Genomic DNA, 26832 nt, shown 5'->3' on the forward strand with positions numbered 1-26832 from the left:
CAAAGCTTAAAAGGCACTTGCGAGCGTGCATGACGTCACATCCGTTGGATTTTCCCGGAAAAAAGGGCCTGAACATGAAGTTGGGAATCTGTGGCTATCTACAAAGGTTTATTTTGGCCAGGTCTTCAGGTTTTGAGTCAGCACATGAACACATACTTTAAATGTCATCGTTATTGGATCTCCAATTACGAGAGACCAATCTAACATGCCTGACTGTCATGGAAAATACTGTTCTTACATTGTCCGGCCCCAATGGGGTCCTCTCCTGTTTCTGCATTCCCAGGTGCCCTGTGATTAATTTGTTACAGTTTGCAGAAAAGAAACACCGTACAGTCAGCAGCAGCAGTACTTTGAATGCGCTGGAAAATGTTTCACATGAGAGCTTTCTTGGAAAACACTTTGTGGCACTGAAACTCAAAGCTGCTGTCTCTGGGTAACAATGATGGACGGCTCGCTGGGTGGTGTTTGCACACACACACAGACTCATACTTTAAGTCTTACCATGTGTGCAAACATGGAATGGGGGAAGCTGTGGGACACCTCAGGCTGAGACACATCAGACAAGGAAAAAAAAAAAAGCCAATGGCGACCCGATGTTGTCACATTAACGCGATTACGAAGCACTCCATGCAAAACGAGACATTAATTGGACGTCGGTGGAGTTTATCAACACGGTTGTGTATTCAAATAAGCAGCGATAAGTCCTCCGTGGAGGCAGGCTGTGGAGGTGCCAAGGACAAAGGCTGATTACTGCCCTGCAAGTGGTGTGACTGAGGTTGGTGAGACAGAGAGATAGCAGGTTATAAAATCAGGAAGTAGACAGGCGATGATAACAGATGTGGGTGAGCTCCTGCACATTACTAAAAGGAATTAACGATATCTAGACAAACAGTTTGAACGAGGCAAATCACCCAGCGGAAGAGATGGATCTCACTAATACAAACACCGGTATTGTTCCACAGAATATGTAAAGTCGGAGCCCAGATAAGGGGGCTGCTGATCGCCTACTTTGATACATGGCAGAAAACTTTATTGGATGGCAATCAGCGTGGCGTGCAAAATGTATTACTGCAATTCCTGGCAAAGGGATTAATAGATTTTTGCATACTACTATACTGATTCTACAGACAGTGAGTTTCCTCAGGCACCTGTTATACCTGCAAGATATTCTACAACGAATGTAATACTCTACCAGAGGCTGTTAAAAAAATCAATTTCATACTTACAGTATATGACATATGGGATGAAAATATACTCCGTCAGATGAGTATATTTATAAGTATAATCGTTTCACTAAAAATCTATTTTCAGTCAGTTTGAGAAAACTACCTTGCATCTATTATCTATTTATCTATTATTCTGTTAAAATAAATGAGTTAAATGTAGTTATTTCCTTATTCTGTATCAGCAAATACATTTTTCTCCCACATTAGAAAACATGTACACATTAACACTGAATTAGTCAAAAAGTTAGTTAAGTGTTCTAGTTATTTTGTAATTTAATACATACAATCTGAATTTTAGGGGCAACTTCACCAATTTTACAATTCAAGTTCAGTTGGAAGATGGAAAACAGAGACTTCAAGGGATAGTTTGGGTGTTTTGAAGTGGGGTTGGACGAGGTACTTATCCATAGTCTATGTATTACCTACAGTAGATGACGGTCGGCACACCCCATTTGGAACAACAGACAGGAGTTACTGCACAGAAGCAAAGCAATGTACTGCTATGGACGGAGCCAGCAGCAAAACATACTGTGTTTTAGCCACCTAAAAGAAAGGCTCACCTAAGAAATCAATATAAGTTTAAGTGTACGCTACATTTAGAATATTTTTGCCAGTTTACCTTGACCAGTCCTTTCCGACGGGGAATTGAAGCTGTTATATCCATCTATGTTCTCGTCAAAGCCACCAGACTCCATTGAAAAAAACAGTAATTTGATCTCACAGAACACAGGCGTCTCTGGGCTAGTGCTGCCTTAATTGGCTAGTTTGTTTGTGCTATTGTTTGACTTTGGTGAATCTGAATTAAGCAAAGTCACAAAGTAACACAAACAAACTAATCGATCGAGGCAGCGGTAGACCAGCAACTCCTGTGTTCTGTGAGGTCAAATTACTGTTTTTTACAATGGAGTATGGTTGCTTTAGTGAGGGCATAGATGACGGCTTCGGTTCCCCATCAGAATCATAGACTGTATAGCTGTCTCACGGCAAGGTAAACTTGCGAAAATATTCTAAATATAGCGTAAACTGATATTGATCTTTTTAGGTGAGCCTTTCTTTTAGGTGGCTAAAAATATGTGTTTGTGCTGCCCCCGTCCACAGCAGTACATTGCTTTGTTCCCGTGCGGTAACTCCTGTCTGCTTCTCCAAACTGGGGGCGTGCTGACTGTCATCTACTGTACGTAATAGAATGACTATGGATATGTACCTCATACAAGCCCACTTCAAAACACCCAAACTATCCCTTTAATAAGGGTTTAAGATGCTGCTGGTTGCCATACGCAGGTTGAGAACAGAATGGGAACCTACAGTGGAAAGACAAATTCACAGTGTATCACTACTGTTCGTTTGCTCTGAGAGATTCCTAGACTGACTGACTTGGAGGCTAACTTGAAGTTTTCCTCTTTCTCTCTGGGATGTGACATTTCTCTTCAGAGACTCAACTCTCACATTCATTCTCTAATCGTACAGAGGCATATGACCCTGAGGATGGGAATAAAAGAAGAAGAAATTACTTTCATTAAGAAATTCAGATTTCCCCCATCCTTTTGATCTTGTGCCAGAAGAACATTTATGCTGATGAAATGCATAAATAAAGTTCTTAAATTATCCCGTTCCTCTTTAGCGCATGTATCAGAGTTGGAGAACTTCCAGACGAGACAACTACAATCACAGTGAGTGCCTCTGAAAAGAGATGATTTAAGAGATGGCCTGCCACTGGTTTAAACGTCATGTAGCTCAACTTCCACACTTTACTGGTAAAGTGCATATCAAGCCATTTCCTGCAAGTGATGTGAGGGAAAATATTGTGTATGCGTTAATGTGCTGTGTCAGAAAAATCAACAATATCAGTGTGTATTTGAATTGATTTCTTTAGGACTATTATCATCATTCCAACTAGTGTTGCTGCCCATCATCAACATGCTTCATCTCTCATCCACCCAAAACAAAGCCTTAACCTTCTCAATAACTAGCAAGCTACATTTGGTAGTTGTACAAGGCCAATCATCTCTCTTTTAAAAGTGTCTTATCTACAAAAAGGTGGAACGTTTGTGTTTTGTAGGCAAATCTGATAACATTTGTTTTGGTTGTGCCTATCTGTCGCAGGGGGTCTGTGGAAAGAAACGTACAAAAGCTTCAGGAATGGAACAAAGATATTAAAGAAAAAAAAGTCAAGATTTCCAAAGAGTGCTCTTCTTGTTTAGCATTTCACTAATAACATTGTTATAGTAGTGCATTGTTACAAAAAAGGGATCAAAATCGATGGAGCAGAAGCAGGGATGTCGTCTTTTCTATTCAGGATGGTCTCATTCACTGTTCGCAGCTATACCTACGAAAAGTAATGCACTGTTATTCGTGCATATCCCACGAAATCAATTCGTTTGTAATACACATTATTGTCAACCAGCAAATGCCGCATAGGGAGGAGGTCGGGGTGGATGGGTGGGTGTAAAAATACCGGACTTCCACCCAGATGACTGTTCATCTGTTCATGTCCTGTGTGAAACCACAAGTCAAAGTTGATTTATTTTTTAACGTAACTTACATACTTAAGTTACGCCACTTACGAAGATATTTTAAACCAACCCACGATCTTTTCCTAAACCCAACTAAGTAGTTTGGTTGCATAAACCTAACTAAGTACTTTTGTTGCCTAATCTTAACCAAGTCGATCTTTTCCTAAGTCTAACCAAGTAGTTTTGTTCCCTAATCCTAGCTAAGTAGTTTTGTTGCCTAAGCCTAACCAAGTCAATATTTCTTAAACCTAACTAAGTAGTTTTGTTGCCTAAACCTAATTTACTAGTGTTGTTGCCTAATCCTAACCAAGTCAATCTTTTCCTAAGACCTAACTAAGTAGTTTTATTGCCTAGACCTGAGGAAGAAGTTTCCTGTGAAAACAGAAGTTTATTTTGAAAAGACTGTATGCATGTAGCGGAAATTGACTAGTGTTGCTGGACATTTGTAGGGAAACAAACGATAAAGGAGTTGCCCACAATTGCAACTCTACCACCAGGCCTCAAGTAGATATGAGGAGCGGGCTACAGAGGTCTGGTAAACTCACTTCTTTCTAACTCCATACCCCCAGATTTTCTATTTCATTTTTAAATTTGTAGTCTTCAGCCCTAACCCACGTTGACTCAAGTGTCATCACTCGAGGACATTTATCAGACTTTACATGGCTCCCTCTGGAGACACTAAAGTCTTTATACAACTTTGTTCACATTATGCAGTAGCACTACCACTGACACCTGTAAACAGACTTTCATGTGTAAAATTGGAGGAGTTGCCTTTAATTATTTTATTCCCCCTTACTGGCTACATTTGTATCTGGAGACGCTCAGCTTCATTCAAGTTTTTAAACTCTAAATCTTTCTGGATTGTTAATGAAAACAAAAGTGAAAGTTAAAAGCTATTACCCAAAATTTCCATTGTCAGGGCTTAGTTGCATTGCACAGCTACTTCCCGTCTCAGCTTCCAGGAATGACCTACAAACTTACCCCTGATATTGCTGACAATAAAAAACCTCGACCCGTCATATCCAGCCACTGACCAAACTGAACCATATTCTAATGAAACTGAATGAGGGAAACACTTCTGCAAAACAATTTCCTTGCGGTTTTGCAAGATGATGTGTCTTTCCTGACAATATTGTGCAAGGAAATACTTTCATGTGTGTTGCTCATAGGGACAAGAAAAAAAGGTCACAGTTTTGAAAGAAGGAATAAATTAAGACTCCTTCTGGGATATCTCACTGTCAGTCATTTCATCAGTCTGGTCAACTTTTGATCAGAAGACTGATTTAGAAAAGTAAAAATGAGGAAACATAAGAGACAGAATCTTCTGTGTTATGTAATCCACAAAGATAATTAATACCATGTTACATTCTAACATGATTTTAACACTCATTTAATAACTCAAGTGCATTTAAACCATATCTGACTGCTTATCAGCTGGAACTCCAGATAGTTATGCATCAGCTCACTGAGTGATGTGCATGTGGAAACAATTTAGCCATCATCTAATTCACAAAGGAAGAGATATCTGAAAATCCTTTATTATAAAAAGACAATGAATGCATCTCTGATATCATTATTTAGAAGGGAAAAATTTATAATATATCAGGTTGTCCTGGGCAAGACAAAGTGAAGTAGTGGGTAGCCAAGACAAATGTTAATTCATCTCATAGCTGCTAATAACATTTGACTCTGATGTCACTTTCAACAAAAGGCGGCAAGCAGCTTAACCCTGCATTCATTGATTTTGGCCACTTGGGGGCAGCATAACAAGTTATAAGCACCACACTGACACATTATCATCTTATAAAGTTGATGTGGCTAACATAAAATGTTGCCTTTTTATACACTCAGCAGACACAGAGCAGCATTAGCATTCATTTAGAGTCATGTTTAAATCCAATATTCACTCCACTACCTTCAGAAAACAAGATCATCAGAATCATCAGAATCATCTTGTAGTGCAGATGAAGGAACGCCAAGTTCCGGTCACATGACTGGAGCACAGCCAATAGGAACGCTCTCTCCCTGAAATTACCTGTGATTGGTCAAAGTCTCCCGTTACGAGCTAAATTTCCTAAAGCCTGAAAACAGAGACATGAGGAGGAGCAAAGTCTAGTTTTCTCTCAGAACACTTGAGTTACAATATGCTGAAAGGTTATTGTGGAATTTTTGCCCAATGATGTCAAAAACATTCTGCCTACTGCTACTTTAAGTTGCAGGAGAGAAACATGAAGAACTAACATTACAATCCTGAGCACCAGTTGGAAAAAAATGATACCAAAGATAATTTCTTTTTCAAACCAAAACAATGCTTTGGTCAACAAAAAACGAAAAACACAGACGGAGACGCAAATGGCATTACATTTGGTGAACAGCGTATTATGAATAATTTAGGACTCGTCTTGATTGGGACTTGACTTGGGACTAGCCTGTCTTGACTTGGGACTTGATTTGAAACTTGTCAGTCTTGACTTGGGACTTGCCTGTCTTGACATGGGACTTAACTTGGAACTTGTTAGTTTTGACTTGGGACTTTTGACTTGGGACTTGCTTGTCTTGACTTGGGACTTAACTTGGGACTTGTTAGTTTTGACTTGGGACTCTTGACTTGGGACTTGTCAGTCTTGACTTTGGATTTGACTTGAGGATAGCCTGTCTTGATTTGGGACTTGACTTGGGACTAGCCTGTCTTGACTTGGGACTTGATTTGGAACTTGTCAGTCTTGACTTGGGACTTGACTTAGGACTCTTGACGTGGGACTTGCCTGTCTTGACTTGGGACTTAACTTGGGAATTTTCAGTTTTGACTTGGGACTCTTGACTTGGGACTTGACTTGGAACTTTTCAGTCTTGACTTGGGACTTGTCAGTCTTCACTTTGGATTTGACTTGGGACTTGTCAGTCTTCACTTTGGATTTGACTTGGAACTTTTCAGTCTTGACTTGGGACTTATCAGTCTTCACTTTGGATTTGACTTGGGACTTGTCAGTCTTCACTTTGGATTTGACTTGGGACTAGCCTGTCTTGACTTGGGACTTGACTTGAGCCTAACCTGTCTTGACTTGGGACTTAACTTGGAACTTTTCAGTCTTGACTTGGGACTTGTCAGTCTTGACTTGGGACTAGCCTGTTTTGACTTGGGTCTTGACTTGGGACTTGTCAGTCTTGACTTTGGACTTGACTTGGGACTTATCAGTCTTGACTTGGGACTAGCCTGTTTTGACTTGGGACTTGACTTGGGACTAGCCTGTCTTGTGACTTGTCAGTCTTGACTTGGGACTTGACCTGGGACTAGCCTATCTTGACTTGGGACTTGACTTGGGACTTGTCAGTCTTTACTTGTGCAATGACTGGAGACTTACTTGTGACTTGTATAACAATGACTTGGTTCCACCTCTGCTGCTAACACATTCAAAGAAGTTCAAGACACTGAACACTTAACAAGAGGAATCTTGTCAGTTACATTATTTACACTTTCTCCTCATGTCTATGTTCTTCAACAGTATCGGTCATTAAAAGTTGTGTAACTGCAAGAAATCCCTTTCAGGGGAAGACACCATGAAATACAGTTTCATTGAGTGACCAAAAGCAAAACAAAGCCAAAGAAAAAGAGGAAATGAAGATGTGTGTGGTGAGAGGTGGGAGCTCGCTGGGCTTTGATGAAACGAAATGTGGTTGTCTGAAGTAAATATATGAACATTCCAGGAACAAGGCTACCGATGTGCCCACCCCTGATATCATAATGTGCACACTTGAAACATGGACACATAAACAACCAGAGTGAGCCTAAACTAGGTGGTGAGACAGAAAGAAAAAGTTACTCACAATATAGCAAGGCTCACAGTACGCCTTCTTCTCCACAGCGTAGAAAGGCTTGCCACGCAGCTTGGTGCTGCAGGTCATGCAGACGAAGCAGTCGACATGGAAGACCTGGTCCATGGCGGTGCAGCCGGTGCCTTCACCTACTACGTTCTCTCCACAGCTGGCACAGCGCCCTGGGGAGAGGGAGAGGAGAACCGATTCAGTATAAATCAACCGATTTTTAAGGTTGGATAACATTAGTCAGGAAACCAAAACAGTGGAAACACTATCAGGATCAAAACAAATGATCCAATCATGTATATTTTTACGCCCGAGAGCTTCAAAGCGGACTCTCGTTCCATCCACTGACAGATGCTCTGATCATAATAAACAGCTTGAGCTGATAGGAAGCATCCTACAGTCTGTGCAGAGAATCTCTCAGAACAGTGATACAACATGTTAAACCGTTGATCAGTTGAGCAGTTGATTCAGAACTGCAACACCTAAACATTCAGAATTTGCTGCAGCTCTGATTCACACCTCTGACTGGCCTTTTGTCCATAGTGGCTGAGGATCATGGCTGGGTATTCTGTCCAGAGTGAAGATTCTCAGAAACTCCGTTTTCAGAGTTAAAGTGCAGACAGAAAAAACAGAGTTTTTGGCTTGTAATGTCAGAGTGTGAGCCGCTATGTCTTTTGTGAGGCGTCACTAATGAGGCGTCATGCCGTGCAACAGCGGCATAAATACATCCATGAACGGTGGACGTGGCCAAATAACCTGATAACAGGACTCTTTACATGTTTAAACAAATGTAAAGATACTCTTCTGCTACTGTATATTGAGGAATGGAGGCATCAGAATGCACTACAAAGGTCACTGCTATCTTACTTATCCAATGCATCACTCCTACGACACAGACCCGTCCCCAGTGTGTGTGGTGTGTCCCACTGGCCTTGACAGCGCTTCAATACTGTTTTTGCGTTTTTCTACTCAACCGATTTTTTTAAAACTGTAATTGTGTGGTCAGGATTCTTCTTGAGAACGACAGAAGAAAAACGCTGTTTAGAAAATAACCTGTGTACGTGTGGACTACTCCTAAAACTGATAGGTTGTTTAATTATCCCCAAGTTTGCAAGTCTATTCCAGATCTTATTTTTTCACTTCAATGATTAACCTTTTCATCTAGAACATGTTTAAAAATTGTAGAAAATGTTGATCACAGGTTCTGGAAGCCCAAGGTGACATCTTCAAATTGCTAGTTTTGTCTGATCAACAGTCCAAAACCCAAATGTGTTCAACTTCTGATTAAATAATGAGAAGAGAAAAGCAGCAAGTCGTAACATTTTGGAATAAGGAAACAGTTCATGTTTAGCATTTTTGTTTGATAAATAAGTTAGGGCCTGATTTATTACCAACATCATTTCTGGTACAGTGTGTAGGATTTGGCGACATCTAGTGCTGTGGTTGCAGATTGCAACCAACTGAGTACCCCTCCGCTCACTTCTCCCTTTCCAAGACTGTGGTAATGTGAGCTGCAAAGTGCAAAACCATGGTAATCCTGTTTGGCCATCTTTGCCATAATAACATTACTTAAGGAGGTCAGACGGCGGCTGGCGGTACCACGGTTTTGCACTCTGCGGCTCACATTACCGTAGTTTCATAAGCGTGTCAGAGAACTACGGTGGCCTTCAGGTAACATAAAAACTAGAGCCGTCAATCGACTAAATATGTTGCGCAATTAATCCCACATTTTGTATCTGTTCTAAATGTACCTTAAAGGGAGATTTGTCAAGTATTTAATCCTCTTATTAACATGGGAGTGGACAAATATGCTGCTTTATGGAAATGTATGTATATATTTATTATTGGAAATCAATTAACAACACAAAACAATGACAGATATTGTCCAGAAACCCTCACATGTACTGCATTTAACATAAAACAATATGCTCCAATCATGACATGTCAAACTGCAGCCCAACAGGCAACAACAGCTGTCAGTGTGTCAGTGTGCTGACTTGACTATGACTTGCCCCAAACTGAATGTGATTATCATAAAGTGGGCATGTCTGTAAAGGGGAGACTTGTGGGTACCCATAGAACCCATTTACATTCACATATCTGGAGGTCAGAGGTCAAGGGACCCCTTCGAAAATGGCCATGCCAGTCTTTCCTTACCAAAGTTTAGCATACCAGAAAACCTAAGGGATCCATTGGTACGCGTATTTGGCGAGGGGCTAGTATGACATGTCATACTAGCCCCTCGCCAAATACACTAGAAAAAATAAGGAATCCATTGGTACCATGGTACCAATGGATTCCTTATTTTTTCTAGTGTCATATACCAGTATCTTCAGTCTAGCTTTAATACTGAGCCCGCTACAACCTCTGGAAGGTTCTGTTCTGGACTACTGTACAAACATGGAGGAGCAACATGGAGGACTCCGTGAAGAGGACCTGCTCTCTATGTAGATATGAAGGACTCATTCTAAGCTAACTTAAACACGACAATTCTTAGTTTCAGGTTATTATACACTAATGAAACCATAATTATGAATATTATTTCTGCTAATTAGATCCCCCCAAATATTACACACTGTTCCTTTAACTTTCTGCTGATTAATCAGTTGTTGAGGAACTACATTTATAATCAGTTAAAGATGTTTCTGCTATCTGTCTCCATTTATTGCTGTTCATTTCTGTCCAACAGGCTGCCGGCTCAATAGGAGGACCCACAGGATCCACAGGATCCACAGGATCCACAGGATCCACAGGCTGAGCTGCTGCCCATGCCTCCACTCAAACTACCTTGTTTCAAAAATGTGGCGCTATCCCTTTAAATGCTTAATTTCCTGATGTCAGAAGGGCCTAATCTTCATTTCTATTTCAAACACGGGATAAGGAAGGATTAAATACTATAATTATGCCACATTAAAGCAACCATGCACATCACCAAAGTGTGACATGGGCGACATCTATTTAAAAAAAAAAAATCAGGCTTTAAATGATAAAAACGAAAACTTTAGAAGTACAACTAAGTCTTTGTAAAAGGGGCACAAGTGAACTGATATTATTGCGCCAGAAAGAGCCTGATTGCATATTGCGGGACATGGCATTTGGATATCTTTAATTGAGTTGGAGATATCTTTAATTGAGTTTAAGATGTCCTCGACTCAATGCAACTTATCTTCAACCCAATTAATAACACTGTCAATTTAATTACTGGTATCTTACAATAATAGGGTTTAAAAAGATATCTGAGAATGCTTTATTTTTTACACATCTGAGGACAGATGCAATCTCTCAGAGGAAGTACGATACAGTATATTTAATTAATTCAAGTTCAGTTGTATGGATCATTTTTGTTCCTTTTCATTTTTTTTGCTTCATCTAAAAGGCTGATTTGGGGCGATGATTGACACCCTGTATGTTCTGAACAGAGCGGTTCAAGCGTGTTACAGACAGAGGCGAGACACTAACCGGGGGAGATAGAGTATCTGATGCTTGCATTTTCACAGTTCCAACTCGCTGTTTTCATATCAAGTAATTCAAACGGAGTGTAAAGCAGAATCTGTCTCAGGTATCAGCAAAACTTTTGGAAGTCGTGTGTTGTTGAGATCAAATATCTGCTTGACTGCGAGGCCCCTCTAATGGTATTCTAATCTCAGATAACTCATTATCCTATTGCCAGCTGCCTCTGTGGAGAAAAGTTGCTTAACGAATGACTAGATCCGCAATTTTTCAAGTAAGGTTTGGAAAAATCCTTACTGAAACGCTGATATTTGTGCCTCTATTATAATGGGATCCGTCGTTTATTAGGGGACACATTAAAGCAGCGGTGGATAGAGTTGGAGCAAATATGATTAAAAAAAGTTATTTTTGTAAAACGGTCACTATATCCTGACAGTAATGCGTGAGACAGGTAATCTGAAAAAAAATATTTCCTCTGGTGCTCCTAAAGGCATCTGCAAGATTTCAGGAAAACAACCAATCAGAGCCGAGCTGGAGCCTTGCCGTCTCTGAGCAGCTGTCAATCACTCGTGAACTCCGATCAAAACCGTCAAACTAGGCAGCGCTGATCAAATATGAATCAATATTCTGTTACTGTAATGACTATTTCTCCTCAGATGTTTTCAGAATCATATTTTATTAGGGCTGTCAAAGTTAATGCGATAATAACACGTTAACGCAAATTCGTTTTAACGCCACTAGTTTCTTTAATGCATTAATGCATCGATCTTCCTGAGGTTGTACCAGGCTCAGCTTTAGAGCTAGAGTAAAGATACTGGTATCGTACAAAACTCAAAACAAGAAAAACCTAAGGATTCCATCGGTACCAACCAGGTCATTCTAGCTTGTTGCCAAGGAGGTTAATAACATTGCAAACTTGGGCTAAATTTGGTGAGGATAAACTGTCATGGCCATTTCCAAAGGGGTCCCTTGACCTCTGACCTCCAGATCAGTGAATGAAAATGGGTTCTATGGGTACCCACAAGTCTCCCCTTTACAGACATGCCCACTTTATGATAATCACATGCAGTTTGGGGCAAGTCATAGTCAAGTCAGCACACTGACAGCTGTTGTTGCCTGTTGGGCTGCAGTTTGACATGTTGTGATTTGAGCATATTGTTTTATGCTAAATTAAGTACCTGTGAGGGTTTCTGAACAATATCTGTCATTGTTTTGTGTTGTTAATTGAGTTCCTATAATAAATATATACATACATTTGCATATAGCAAGTGTATTTTTCCACTCCCATGTTGATAAGAGGATTAAAGATTTGACAAATCTCCCTTTAAGGTTCATTTTGAGCGGATAAAAAATATGCAATTAATCACGATTAAATATTTGAATCGATTGACATCCCAAATATTTAGTGTACTGTTTAGCTGTAAAATGAGAAAGTTTGTGACCCAGCCGCCATGTTGAGATCAGTTGAGGAAATACCAAGCACTGCCCACCAGCTGGAGCAAACGTTCTCATTTTACAACTAAACAGTACACTACAAGATGATTCTGAAAACATGTGAGGAGAGAAATAGACATTATAGTAACACAATATTGATTCATATTTGATCAGCGCTGCCTAGTTTGACCACTTGGTTGGAGTTTGCGCCTCCATTGAATGAACAGCCAATAGGAACGCTCTCTCTCTTAAATGACCTGTGATTGGTCAAAGTCTCCCATTACAGGCTAGATGTTCTAAAGCCTGAAAACAGAGCCATGAGGAGGAGCAGAAGTCTAGTTTTCTCTCAGAACAATTGAATTACAATATGCTGAAAGGTTATTATGGAATTTTTGCACAATGATGATAAAAACATTCTGCCTACTGTCCCTTTAACGAATGACTGGATCCGTAACTTTTCCAGTAAGATTTGTAGATCCTTACTGAAACGCTGATATTTGTGCCTCTTTTATAACAGGATTCATCATTTATTGACTGGGGACACATTAGGAAACAAAGGACTGACAGATTGCTGTTGAAGACATTTAGCTGTTCACATTCTGAACTCTTATCACAGCAGCATTTTGTACGCTAATTTGGCGACTGCTGTCATCCACGACTTATAGCGCAGACGAGTTTTCAGAAAATCTGCTATTGGTTTTCATCTGTTCCCACAGCTCTATCCACACCTCAATTACGGCTGCGTTACCTACTGTACAGGGAGGCAGATTAAACAAACTAGTGAAGGCACGTCTCGGGGGGACATGTGGGTGTCAGTGGAATCACAAGCAGGGTAATCACTTCAGAGAGCCAGAGGGAAAGAGAAAGGGAGAGAGAGAGCGAGAGACAGAGACGGAGCATGCCGAGCCTGTTAGTGGCTTCAGATCACAGGCCATCTTCAGTGAGTGGATGAGAATGCCAAACATGTCCCACAGGGCTCCCACTTTAAATAGCGAGAAGGAAACCTCTCGGAAATCCTTTTCCTTTTGGCAGTCTGTGATCGCGAGGGCCCTCAGGAGCTATTTGTGCGCGACTGTGTGTACAGTGTGCACGGTTATACCCCAACACACACACACACACACAATGGAGGAAAAAAAGCACCAGACATGCCACACATGTAGACAAGTATATACAAACACAGACACATGTTACATAGTGTATGCATACCCACAGACATGTCATGCCATGCTGCGTGCACACATCAGCAGCCCACACATGGATTCACATGATCATGTAACAAAGAGCAGCAAGCTGTTTACAGTTGGCCTCCAAACTACTGTTTGCTTTTATACTATATTACCCTCAATGTAAAGGACTAATTCATAGAAGAGTATAAAAACACAAGACTACATAATGAAACTGGCACGTCATTACTGTATGTGTGACATTAATTCATTACTTGATTAATTGTTTAGACTATAAAATGTCCATTATGATTTCCTACTATAGCCAAGTTGACACATTCAGACAGCTAGTTTTTTTTTAACCTACAGTCCAAAATATTAATATATGATATTCAGTTCACTGTAATAGAAGACAAAGGAAACCAGCTCAATTTCACAATGGAGAAACCAGTTCCTTTTTTTTTTTTGCCTTTTTCCTTAAAAACGTAAAGGGATTCTATTAAAATAGTTGAAGATGAATTATCTATCAATTAACTTAACGATTAAAACTAGGGTTGGTAATCTTAATAAACCAGCAAGAGTACACAAGATTTTAAAAATGATCCAACCGCATATAGCCTGCAGGACAGGACAGAGAAATCTCTCCTGAAGGGGGGCATGTATATTTCTTCTATAAAAGGGTCAGTGTAAGGATGAGGTGAAAGAACACAGTTTTTAAGCTTGTCTTTTGATTTTATTATTTTATTTCATTTTATTTATGCATTTCTTTTTCTTAAAATGTAACAATTTTATTGTATTTATTTATATATTTTTTCCAGAATGTTTTTGTTTTCTTGGCGATAGCTTTATAAGCCAGCTCTATATACAGGCAGACCCCTCTAGTTTCCGTGTTGGGTAGGAGTGTTTGTGTGTGTCGGGGGAGTGGGGGGGGGGGGGGGGGGCGGTTAAGTCAGTTTGAAATAGAATATGTCATATTGTATGTCACCTTTGTATGACTGATGTGTATATTGTAAAAAAGAAATTGCAAGTCATAAAAAACACGATCCAACTGAAACCCCCATCCAATGGTGCTTACTGTTTTCCAGTGAAAGTAGCTATCAGCACTCGCTCCAAAAGTCCCTAAATCTAGCGAGGAAGTTGCCAAGTCGTCAACACTGACATTCGGCTGACTATCAATGGACATGAGGAAAACAAATATTGTATTATTTATTAAAGCAAATATTCACATTTAAGAATCTAAAACCAGAGAACCTTTGCTTAATCTGATCAATTGACTAATGGCTTAATCTACAAATCATTTCACCTCTATTGTCATTATCAATACGATTATATGACACAAAAAGGCAAAATACTCGCCTGCGGATATTATATGTCTAGGGCTTTTCTTGTGAAAGGTAAAAACAGAAGAAGTGGATAAACGTGATTAGTTAATGCCTTTATTCACGGTGCACAAGCTCAGAAAAATCAACCTTTTTCCGGAAAAACAGTATGGTGCTTTTTCGCCGCAAAATATTCGCGTTCTGTTTGAAAGTATTCATGTCAAAAACAGTATTACAGAACATAAACATTTTGACGTGTGAATTAATTGCACGAAAAAAACAAACAAAAAAAAACGTCCGCGGTATGTAAAGGCCTTTAGTCTGTCTTTTTTTTCAATTAAAGGAACAGTTTGTAACATTTCGGGGGATCTACTAGCAAAAATGGAATATAATATATGTTTTCATTAGTGTATCACCTGAAACGTCGTTTTCGTTAGCTTAGAATGAGTCCTTCATATCTACATAGGGAGGGGTCCTCTTCACAGAGTCCGCCATGCTACTAAAGTAGCCCAGAACAGACAAACTAAATACTGGCTCTAGAGAGAGCCTTTCATGATTTTACTTTACCTGAAGGCCACCGTAGTTCTCTGACACGCTTGTAAAACTGGGGTAACGTGAGTGAGCTGCAGAGTGCAAAACCGTGGTACCGCCAGCTGCCATCTGACTACTGTTGCTACTAAAGTAATGTTATTCTGGTAAGGATGGCCTCTGAGTGAGGCCAATGGCGTTACCACAATTTTAAACTCTGCGGCTCACGTTATTGCAGTATTGGAGAGGGAGGAGTGAGCTGAGGGGTACACAGTTGGTTGCAATCTGCAACCACACCACTAGGTGCCACCAAATCCTACACACTGCTCCTTTAAATAAAAAAGAAAAGCTAAAAATAATTTGATAAAATTGAAATACTAAAATACAATAACTAATACATTTCACTTTGTACATTATATGTACTTAATTCCACAACCACACTAATAGATGTCGCCAAATCCTACACACTTTACCTTTAATTCATTCAGTGATTAAAGAAATTACAATTCACACAAGCACAAGGTGAAGTGATTACAGGTCATTTCAGAGAGAGCGTTTTTATCGAGCATTTCTATTGGCTGTGTTCCGGTTGGTGGGCAGTGCTTGGTATTTACAGCTAAACAGTACACTACAAGATGATACTGAAAACATGTGAGGAGAGAAATAGTCATTACAGTAACAGAATATTGATTCATGTTTGATCAGCGCTGCCTAGTTTGACCGTTTGATCGGAGTTCGCGAGTGATTGACGGCCAGCTCATAGATGGCAGCTGGACGGCAGACTCCAGATCAGCTCTTACTGCTTGTTTTCCTCCGATCTGTAAAATCTTGCAGATGCCGTTAGGAGCACCGGAGGACACCGGAGGACACCGGAGGACACCGGAGGACACCGGAGGACACCGGAGGAGACAGAGGCACATGATTTTTTTTCAGATTACCCGTCTCATGCACTACTGTCACGATATAGTGACTGTTTTTTAAAAACTTTTTAGAAACATATTTGCTCCAATTCTACCCACTGCTGCTTTAAATGGTTAATTGATTATCCAAATAGTTGTCAATTAAAGGTACAGTGTGTAGGATTCTGCAGCATCTAGTGGAGTACCCCTTCCGCTCACTTCTCCTTTTCCAAGACTGTGGTAAAGTGAGCAGCCGAGTGCAAAACCATGGTAACGCCGTTGGCCTCACCACCTCCATACCATAATACCCTACCATAATAACACTACTTTAAAAGCAACAGAAGTCAGACGGTGGCTGGCGGTACCATGGTTTTGCACTCTACGGCTAACGTTACCGCAGTTTCACAAGCATGTTGGAGAACTTGAGGTAACACTTGAAAGGCTCTCTGGAGTCAGTGTTTAGTTTGTCTGTTCTGTAGACACTAGGGGTGAACCAATCCGACGTTTTCAGTCTTGATACCGATAGCGATACCTGGGCTTTGGGTACCAGCCGATATAGAGTACCAATCCAACACCAGTGTTTAATTGATAAGCTGTATGCCTCACTGTGTGAAGTGACTGGGATCATTCTTTTATCTGTAAGGCAACAGTAGGCTTGACTTAAATATTGCTTTCTTAACTTAGAACAAAATGTGACAAATAAACACATATAATGAATTGTTACTTATTATTAAAATAAGTACATACGCCAGTAACTTGGTAAAAAAAAAAAAGAAAAATGAAAAAGAACCTGTTAAAACCTTAACAACACGTTTTAATCTAGCAACAAATTGGTCAAAACTTAAACAGGAATTTAAATTCCAGTCTATAATGTATATAGTATATAAACATAGAACTGAATTGATTGGCCCCATTGTTACCTATACCCGATCCAACTGTTTGAGTCAGTATCGGCCCGATATCCGATCCGGTATCGGTGCATCCCTAGTAGAAACATGGCGGAGTAACAAGGTGGACTCCATGAAGAGGACCCGTTCCCTATGTAGATATGAAGGGCTCATTCTAAGCTAATGAAAACACGATTATTAGTGTCAGGTGATTGTACACTAATGGAAATATAGTTATGAATATCATATTCCATTTCTGCTAATAGATCCCTCTAAATGTTACACACTGTCCCTTTAAGTCAATTTTATAATCAACTTAATGTTTTCAGACTAAAGTTATCCCGCTTGAACTGAAAGAATTGAACAGTCTTCGAGTCCTTGTGTTTCATTAAATATACCTCAACACACTCGTCTCTAAAGCATCCTTCTTCTACTATAACGTCTTTCTTGTTGGGTGAGAAAATGATTCCACAAAGTGTAACAATGTAAAGCTCCTCAGTGCGTCGGTATCTTTTTCCTCTTAACAGTCTTACTGTATGATAATAGACACAAGTTTCACACATCTGCGTCGGAAGTAAGCATTTTCAATTTTGCGACAATACTTCAATTGGCTTCTTGAATAATACAGGACAGCAACTGAAGCAACATCGTATTTACCCCTGTGGAGATGATCGCAAATACTTTCGAACTATTTCAGCTGGGCATAAAGGAATCATGAAAGGCCTCACCGCTCCCCAGCGTCCCTTTGCGTGGGGAATGGAACCAGAGCCTTAATATCAAAACTTCAAATAGTTCCTGTAGAACCAATGCAATGGTGACGGGGTGGGAGGGGGAGTTCATTTACACTTTACTCACTTTCTTTCCTTTCATTCCTTAACCCTCAGAAGTGTCTCTTCTCTGTTACATCGAAAGTCAAAAGAAGGACTGAAGAGAAAATCTTTTCTTCTTTTCTTTTCTTTTTTTTTTTAAAGAAGCACATTCCCTGTGAGCTATAGAGTCTTAGAATGGTTAGACAATTTAATTGGATAAAAGGAAAAGATTAAAGAGGCCCTGACTCTGTTCCATAAATAATTGATTTCTAATGTATTTGTAGTGGCAGTGAGACGCTGTTGTTTGGGAATGGGGGATGTTGAGTGGCAGAACGCTTCAGATTTCCCTCAGTCTTTGCCTTCTTTGTTTTTTCATGCCGTGATATTGAAGCAGCATGAAAGGCAGAGAGGGAGCACACTTGCAGCTCAATTTGATCTTACATCGTCAGAAATCAAAGATCGTGCATGTAAAGAAGGATCGCAAGGAACTTTTTTTGTGGGAGACCAAACTTTTCACACTATGTTACTAAAGAATACAATTCTGCTGGTGCAACCCTTGCAAAGCCCAAAGGCAAAGCCGGCAACTGTAGCTCATATCCAAAACTAATAAAAGAACCACAAAATCCATTTTGGGACTTCAACTAAAGTTTTGTGCTTGGATTAAAATATCCGATAGATATGCTGGTAAAAACACAAAGACACATTCAACTGCTGCATATGTTTCAATATCAACAATGCTAAAAGGAATGCATTATAACTAGGGCTGTCAATCGATTCAAATAGTTAATCCCGATTAATCGCATGATTGTCCATGATTAGTTGCGAATAATCGTAAATTAATCACACATTTTATCAGTTCAAAATGTGCCTTAAAAGCAGGTTTGTCAAGTATTTAATCCTCTTATCAACATGGGAAGGGGTAAATAGGATGCTTCATGTAAATGTATGTATATACGTATTTATTATTGTAAATCAATTAACAACACAAAACCATGACAGATATTGTCCAGAAACCCTCACAGGTACTGCATTTAGCATCAAAATGTGTTCAAATCATAACATGGCAAACTGCAGCCCAACAGGCAACAACAGCCAGCCTTTTGGTGCCCTAGGCGAAATTTGGATTTGGAGGCCCCCCCTGCCAGCTACCCATAGAACCCATTTTCATTCATATATCTGAGAAGTCAAGGCACCCCTTTGAAAATCGCCATGCCAGTTTTTCCCTCCCAAAATTTTGCATAAGTTTAGAACGTTATTTTGCATCCTTGGCAACAAGCTAGTATGACATGGTTGGTATCGATGGATTCAACAGGTTTTATAGTTTCATATGATACCAGTATCTTCACTTTATCTTACAAACTGAGCCGCTACAACCTAAAAATCACAAGTTGCATTATTGTGTTAAAGAACTTAAGTTTCATTAAAACTAATTTGCATCAATGCGTTATTATCGCGTTAACTTTGACAGCCCTAAAATAAATCCTGCTTTTGCATAAAGCAGCATATGTGCCCACTCCCATGTTAATTAAAGTATGAAATACTTGACAAATCTCCCTTTAAGGTTAATTTAGAACAGATAAAAAATGTGCGATTAATTTGCGATTAACTATGGACAATCATTCGATTAATCGCAATTACTTAAAATATAACTAATAGAGATGTGGCTAAAACTAATTATCTTGCTCTACTGCACATTTTTATTAGGCTTCAAGTGTTTCCACCCACTAATGCAGCATTAATTTATTGTGACACGGTTAAAAAGGTGGGCCGAACAAAAAGGTACCAAGTTGCGATAACTCCTTCACACTTAATTAAAGACATAAACAATAGCTCAGCGAGTGGTTAACAGCAGAACAGAAGTCTGTCGAACACATTAGGAGTGTAACTGCCAGCTACTGAACTGCCAGAGGCCACGATTTGTGTGCCGTTTCATCTCTTTCTCCCTCTAGGTTAATCTACTTTGTTGCTTCCGATTGCCCTCCATGCAGCCTGACAATGCTGTGGCCTTCAGTTGCCTTAGTATGACAAGAGAAATAGCTGTCATCGCCGCATTTCAATCTCCCAATGCCTCTTTCCTAACCCGTGCCTTTAATCTCATTCCCAATGTCAGCAAATAGCAATCTGCAGAACTGCTGCGGCGATGGTGGAGGATGGAGGAGAGGCGAGTCTGTGCCACTAAGCATTACGGCTCGGCCTGTCAGGGCCCGCGGCGGCGGAGCGAGGGGGGCTGAGTGTAGGTTACATGTTTTAGAAGCAGGTTGGCGGGAGCGACATGGAGGGGTGCCAGGAAGAGCGAATGGGGTGAAAGAGAGAGAGAGAGAGGCAGGGAACAGGTGAGCGTGTGTGCAGCACAGTATTGTGGGCAAGCTGCGAGTTCAAAAGATGTCGGCGTGTTTATATGCTGTTCATCCGTGCGCACCCGCGTGCTTGCAACGAAGTCTGCGTTTGCGTGCATGAGCATGCGGATGTCTACTCATTCCTGAGGTCAAACGCTCACTCACAAATGAAATCTAGCAACGTGAGTGCCCAGAAGCCGCAGCTGGGCTCGCACGGCAGCTGATCTTGCAAGCCTCAGTGGAGCTGTCTCAACGAAGCAGGATAGCAAGCGCCGAGCCTGGCGGGGGAGGCAGGGGAGGGGAGGAAGAGGAGGGAAAAGGGGTGGGTGGGAGGGTGAGTGGTCACCTCACGTGAACTGCTGCCAAAAAGCGGGCTTCTGTCGCCGGGAAGAGAAGCCCCATGCTGGCACACTGCATCAGCTGAGAAACTAGAAAGCAGCATTGCGAGGTCAGCGGCAGTGCTGGGACGAGATAATGAGAGAACAGAAATGGCAAAGAGGACCCATAAACTATGCTAAAAAAACGACTTCATGTTTTATAAAACTGCCCCCAATGCTCAAAACAGTAACAAATATAATGAAGTATTGAAAATGCAAACCAATTACAAGCAAGATGATGACATAGCATAAAAAAGATCTCATTCATAAAAGAACGGAATTATAGACAGTTTACAGAGAAACGCTGGAGGTTTTTGTATAATTTCTTCAAATTTGTAGATTTACAATCAAAGAAAGCAACATTATTTACATGATAAAAAGGGTCTTGGAAGTCAAATCCGCAGCCTCACTGACATACATACTGCGTTTCTCTTATAAAGGCAGCTATGATGGATCATCCGTGGCTATTGTGTTGTATAATCTAGTCTTTTGCAGTCGTACGTTATAATCCACTGTAGGTGGTATAGTGATGCATGGGGATTTAGACTAGTTGCCATGTCACCAGACGGCCTCGTATGACGCCCCCCTGCCCCTGGGTGGTCGCTGACCTCCTTCCAGCAGCATTATGCTCTTGTGTCTCACAGGGACTGCTGCAACGTACATATACACACACAAAGTATAGCGCAGTGCAACAAAGAGGCAACACTAAATCCTCTGATAGTGAAAGAGGAAATAGGCTCTTCAAACTAAAGGTTATATGAGGAGATTACTGTGGGGGAAAAAACACTGGAGGCAGGTTCAAACAAAAATCCACTGTAATCATATTGTAGGTAAAGGACAACTATTCTATTGCTTTTTCTATCAGTGTCAAAGTGGAATTAAAGGTACAGTGTGTAGGATTTGGAGAATTTACTACTTTTCTAGCTTTTCTATCAGTGTAAATAGAATATATTTGGGTTTGGGATTGATGCTCAATCAAAACAAGCATTTTGAAGACTGGGCTCGTGGAAATTGTATTTTTCACTCACTGAATCAATTAACGGTAAAGTGTGTAGGATTTGGTGGCACCTAGTGGTGTGGTTGCAGATTGCAACCAACTGAGTACCCCTCCACTCACTCCTCCCTTTCCAAGTCTACGGTAACATGAGCTGCCAAAACCCTAATGCCGTTGGCCTCGCTCAGAGGCCATCCTTACCATAACAACACTACTTTGGGAGCAACGGAAGTCAGACGGCGGCTGGCCGTACCACGGTTTTGCACTCTGCGCATCATATTAGCTCAGTTTCACAAGTGTGTCGGAGAACTACGGTGGCCTTCAGGTAACGTAAAATTGCAAAAGTTTCTCTCTAGAGCCAGTGTCTGGTTTGTCTGTTCTGGGATACCGTAGAAACATGGCGGAGCAACATGGTGGACTCCGTGAAGAGGACCCGCTCCCTATGTAGATATGAAGGGCTCATTCTAAGCTAACGCAAACACAGTGATTCTTAGTTTCAGGTGATTATACACTAATGAAAACATAGTTACGAATATTATATTCCATTTCTGCTAATGGATCCCGTCAAATGTTACACACTGTTCCTTTAAGTAGATATAATGTGCAAAGTACAATGTATTAACTTATTGTATTTTAGTATTCAAATTTGATCAAATTCTCTTTTATTTTTTTTAGTTCAAAGGACCAGTGTATAGAATTTAGTGGCACTGAGTGGTGAGGTTGCATATTGCAACCAACTGAATACTCCTCTGCTCACTCCTCCCTTTCCAGGCGTGTTGGAGAACTACGGTGGCCTTCAGGTAATGTAAAAACACGAAACACGCATACATTCATCATTTCCTATGAATCCCTTGTGCATTGTAGGCAATTTGAATTCAGGGCGGGAATGTTGGACTCCTCCACTAGCAAAGAAAACTACTCTATAGAGAGGTCATTAAATAATGTAAATACACTGACTAGCTATTGCTGAAAAGATTCTAACTGTAAATAGGTTCAAAAACAGGGTTTGATTAAATGTAGGGCTGTCAAAGTTAATGTGATAATAACATGTTAACGCAAATTTGTTTTAACGTCACTAATTTATTTAATGCATTAATGTAATTGATCTTTCGGAGGTTGTAGTGGGCTCATGTTTTAAAGCTGGAGTGAACATACTGGTATCAAATGAAACTAGAAAACCGTAGGAAACCATTTGTACCAACGAGCTTGTCGGGAAGGAGGTTAATAACGCTCAAAACGTACTCACATTTTTGGCAAGTAAAACTGTCGTAATTTTCACAGGGGTCCCTGTCTGACTTCCAGATCAGTGAATGTAAATGGGTTCTATGGGTACCCACGAGTCTCCCCTTTGCAGACATGCCCACTTTATGATAATCACATGCAGTTTGGGGCAAGTCATAGTCAAGTCAGCACACTGACACACTGACAGCTGTTGTTGCCTGTTGGGCTGCAGTTTGCCATGTTATGATGTGAGCATATTGTTTTATGCTAAATGCAGTACCTGTGAGGGTTTCTGGACAATATCTGTCATTGTTTTGTGTTGTTAATTAATTTCCAATAATAAATATATACATTTTCATAAAGCAAGCATAGTATGAAATACTTGACAAATCTCCCTTTAAGGTACATTTTCAACAGATAAAAAATGTGTGATTAACTACGGACAATTACATATTTGAATCGATTGACAGCCCTAATTAAATGAAAATATGAAAGATTATAACTTTTTGTTTTACTCTTTAATGTGAAGTACTTTGAGCTGCATGGAAATGTCTTTACATTTAAATGTATTATCATATGGTACCTGCATGTTTACAGGAGCTTTGTTTTTTTTTCATATGCACACCAACAACATTAAAAATGAAACTGACTTAAAGGTACACCTTCATGCACTAAATAGAAACAGTTAGCTGTATTGGGGGAGACGGTTGGCCAAAGGCATTCGGAGACTGTGGAGGTGGAGCGTGGTGGGGAAGCGGGGTTGCGGGGGTGGGGTGGGGTGGGGGAGGGGTGTCTTTTTAAACCAGCAGAAAGGTTTTACTCTGACACACATCCCACTTGTTATGACATGTAGAGGCACATCTAAAAGCAAACTCCTAAGAGGTTGCTGAGGGCGACCTCAGTAATATGCAAATGAATTCCACCAGAGTATCTTAGACAATGCACAAAGCTGTCTAAACTGGAAGCCTATTAATACATTAAGTTATGATGCTGTTAAAAAGAAACAGAGGCGGCTCCACAAAAGCACACTGTGTGAACCGAAACTTTTTTCTGACCCAATTACCTTAGTTGATCTGTTCTGGCTCCTCTGGCCTGTACTGTTACTGGAGCTCCACTGCCATTTGTATCTCTTCCAAGATTCCTCATGAACATTTCATGCGAGGTGTCTTATAAATTATGAGGGCTTCTCCAGCTGACATTATGAGGGAAAATGGCAAAGCCTGCCTTTTCTTCTCCGGCTCTTATCATAAAACAAAGGCTGGCTCAAACCAGGAGGAAAGGCTTTGCAGACAGCTCAGAGTCCTGCGTGGAGTACAGTATGCCCAAATGAATCTCTCTGCTTATTTCCAGTGACTGTCTTTCTACCATCTGATAATAACATTACAAAAACATTTATGCCACTGTTCAAAAATAACATAAATATTGATTGGATATTAAACTTTTTTCTCAATTCTATACAGCGGAATACTGAAAGTCTGGGAATGCATGAAGGAATCCTCAACTTGTCATTTTTATATTAAAAAGAAGAAATAAAAACAGATTCTCTGCGGCAGAATGAACTACACTGCATAAGTATCATCATCACTAATTGTAAATAATGCAAAGCATCTCATCCTATCAATTATTCAGCTTTATGTCCCGGTTTTGCTTGACAGAAATGTAGTGATGACAAAATATTGTAAGTTCCTCTGATGCACAAATGCCAAGGCATCTGTACTGTGAGCTGAGTAGCTGTGTCTTATTAGATTTCAACAAACACAGTACACCTACGCGCCAACCTAAGTGGATTAAATATGACGGATGATGACATTTGGAGAAAAGGCTCTTTCAGATTACTCAAATCTAATCTGGAACTCTAAATCAGGACTAATCAGTTGCTTTGCAAAGAAGCTTCAATCACAGGAGGAATTTCTGGCTTGCAAACTGGGTTTCTCCCAAAGAAAAGCCGTTCTTTTATAGTGAATCATTTTCAGGTTTTCTACAGTTTGAGCAGTGCTCATGTTTGAGAGGCGGTTGTGCCACAAAATAAAAGTCTTTAATAGTGCAATTTACTGGACTGAAGTTGTTGTAAAAAGAGCGTGATAATGTGATAAAGTGTAACTACAGATGGACCTCCGTACTGAAAAGTTTCCTTGTGACATCACAGAGCCGGAGTGTAACATTAATTCAATTCAATTAACCCCCCCTGGACCAATGAAAGCTCACTTTCAGATTAGAGGCTCATCAAAGACATTACTGACACCAATAAAACTTTTGCTATAGGAAGACAATGATCCAGTCCAATAGCGCGCTAGAGATCGCAGCCCCACTTTGATTAATCTTGTTAATTACTAGCCTTAGGGTTGCTGGCACTCTTCCCCCTGTACCCCGCTAAAAAAGAACAGGCTTCTGTGCCATTAGATTCTTTGTAATTACAAAAGGCTCATGCTCTGGGACTGATTATCCCCTCAGATATACAGTGAAGAACATGCCGGACTAATGTAACGTTACTGCGGCGGCCACGTATATGTGCATTATTCAGCGGGGGAGGACAGGGGCTCTGTGGGTTTGCAGAAGAGCATGTGCTTGAACTCCCTCCTAATGAGTCCCTGCAGTCACCTCAATCTTTTTAGGCTCATCCTCTTTCTATCTCTCAGTGAATTCAGCTGTCGCCTTGTTTAACCACATGATGACCCTCCTCACTCACCTCCCTTCCCCCTACCCTCCACTCCAGTAACAGCCAGCCGCTGTCAGCTTGGGACGCACACGCTATCCCTAACTTGTTCTGGCTACCTCAGCTCACATATGACCCATTTCTCAACTCCTGTGTCCTTGTTTCGCTAGCCTTCAGCCACTCAGCCTTATAGTTGGCAAACAGTGGCGACTGCATGCATGCATGGTATAGCAGAACGCAGAGTTCAAGCCAGGACTGCATCGCTGTACGCGTTCACCCAAAAAAATGAGGCCAACGAGGCTTTGAGGGCCGTTCCCTCTGTAAAATGACTACACTTTGCTTAAGCCAGCAGATCCATTTGACCTACGTCTAATGTGGACCAATTAAGGTCTTTACATCAGCGCGCACCAACGTGGAGCCGAATATCCCTTAATACCAGTTAAATACATGTCCCTGTAGCTATAATACACCTACACATGCTATCGTGGTGTGCTGTGTGATTATGAGCTGATATAAAGCCTGCTCCAGAGTCCTATTGAATGTATTGAGCGAGGTATCTAATGGGCATGGGAATTAATTCCAGGGCAAAGGGGATTAAAGGCTAGAGAAGAGAGCAGCAGAGGGATGGCACTCGCTGGCAACGGAGGTTACAGAGGGCGGAAAAATAGAAATGAAATATAGAATCCTTCTCTTTTCAATCCAATTTTGTGAAATAGTATTGAAATTGGCATTTTGTTTAATCCTGGTTATATATATATATATATATATATATATATATATAATTGTTTTTTTAAATGAGAAAAAAATGAAGTATCAAGTGCTTCAGACAAAAAAATGGGAGAGAAATACTGTAAAAAATACCGCTGGACAATCAAACAAGATACAGAGTTTTATCAATATCAGGATGTTTCATCTGTCCAAAGCCTTTATCTCTCGTTCTCATTATACCCCGAGCAGCAGTCGTGCCTTATCCTTTGATCACATTGATATAGTTTTGAGTCTCTACCTTGAGGACTGCTAGACTGGTAGATACGCTGCTGTGTCTACACATGGAAATCCACAGATAAGAAGTACCAAGAACACTAGGCTAGCCTCGTCTGTATCACACACACCTGCACTGTACTCCATAGCCTCGAGACATTTTCCAAAACATTGTTCTTGCGATACAAAACTAACTTTGTGGGTCACTGGGTGGGCTAAT

General features: G+C 40.5%; 1 protein-coding gene across 7 annotated transcripts in view; it reads right to left on the reverse strand.

Annotated features, from left to right (window-relative positions):
* Positions 1 to 26832, reverse strand: part of lpp (LIM domain containing preferred translocation partner in lipoma) — a 231385-nt gene that overhangs the window by 38873 nt on the left and 165680 nt on the right. For all 7 annotated transcript variants that reach the window (XM_074636656.1, XM_074636655.1, XM_074636659.1 and 4 more), the window contains one exon: positions 7565 to 7734. In XM_074636656.1, coding sequence (XP_074492757.1) covers positions 7565 to 7734 — 170 coding nt within the window. The remainder of the gene's footprint in view (positions 1 to 7564; positions 7735 to 26832) is intronic.

Source organism: Sebastes fasciatus, chromosome 5 (genome assembly GCF_043250625.1).
Source record: "Sebastes fasciatus isolate fSebFas1 chromosome 5, fSebFas1.pri, whole genome shotgun sequence".
Taxonomy (NCBI): Eukaryota; Metazoa; Chordata; class Actinopteri; order Perciformes; family Sebastidae; genus Sebastes; species Sebastes fasciatus.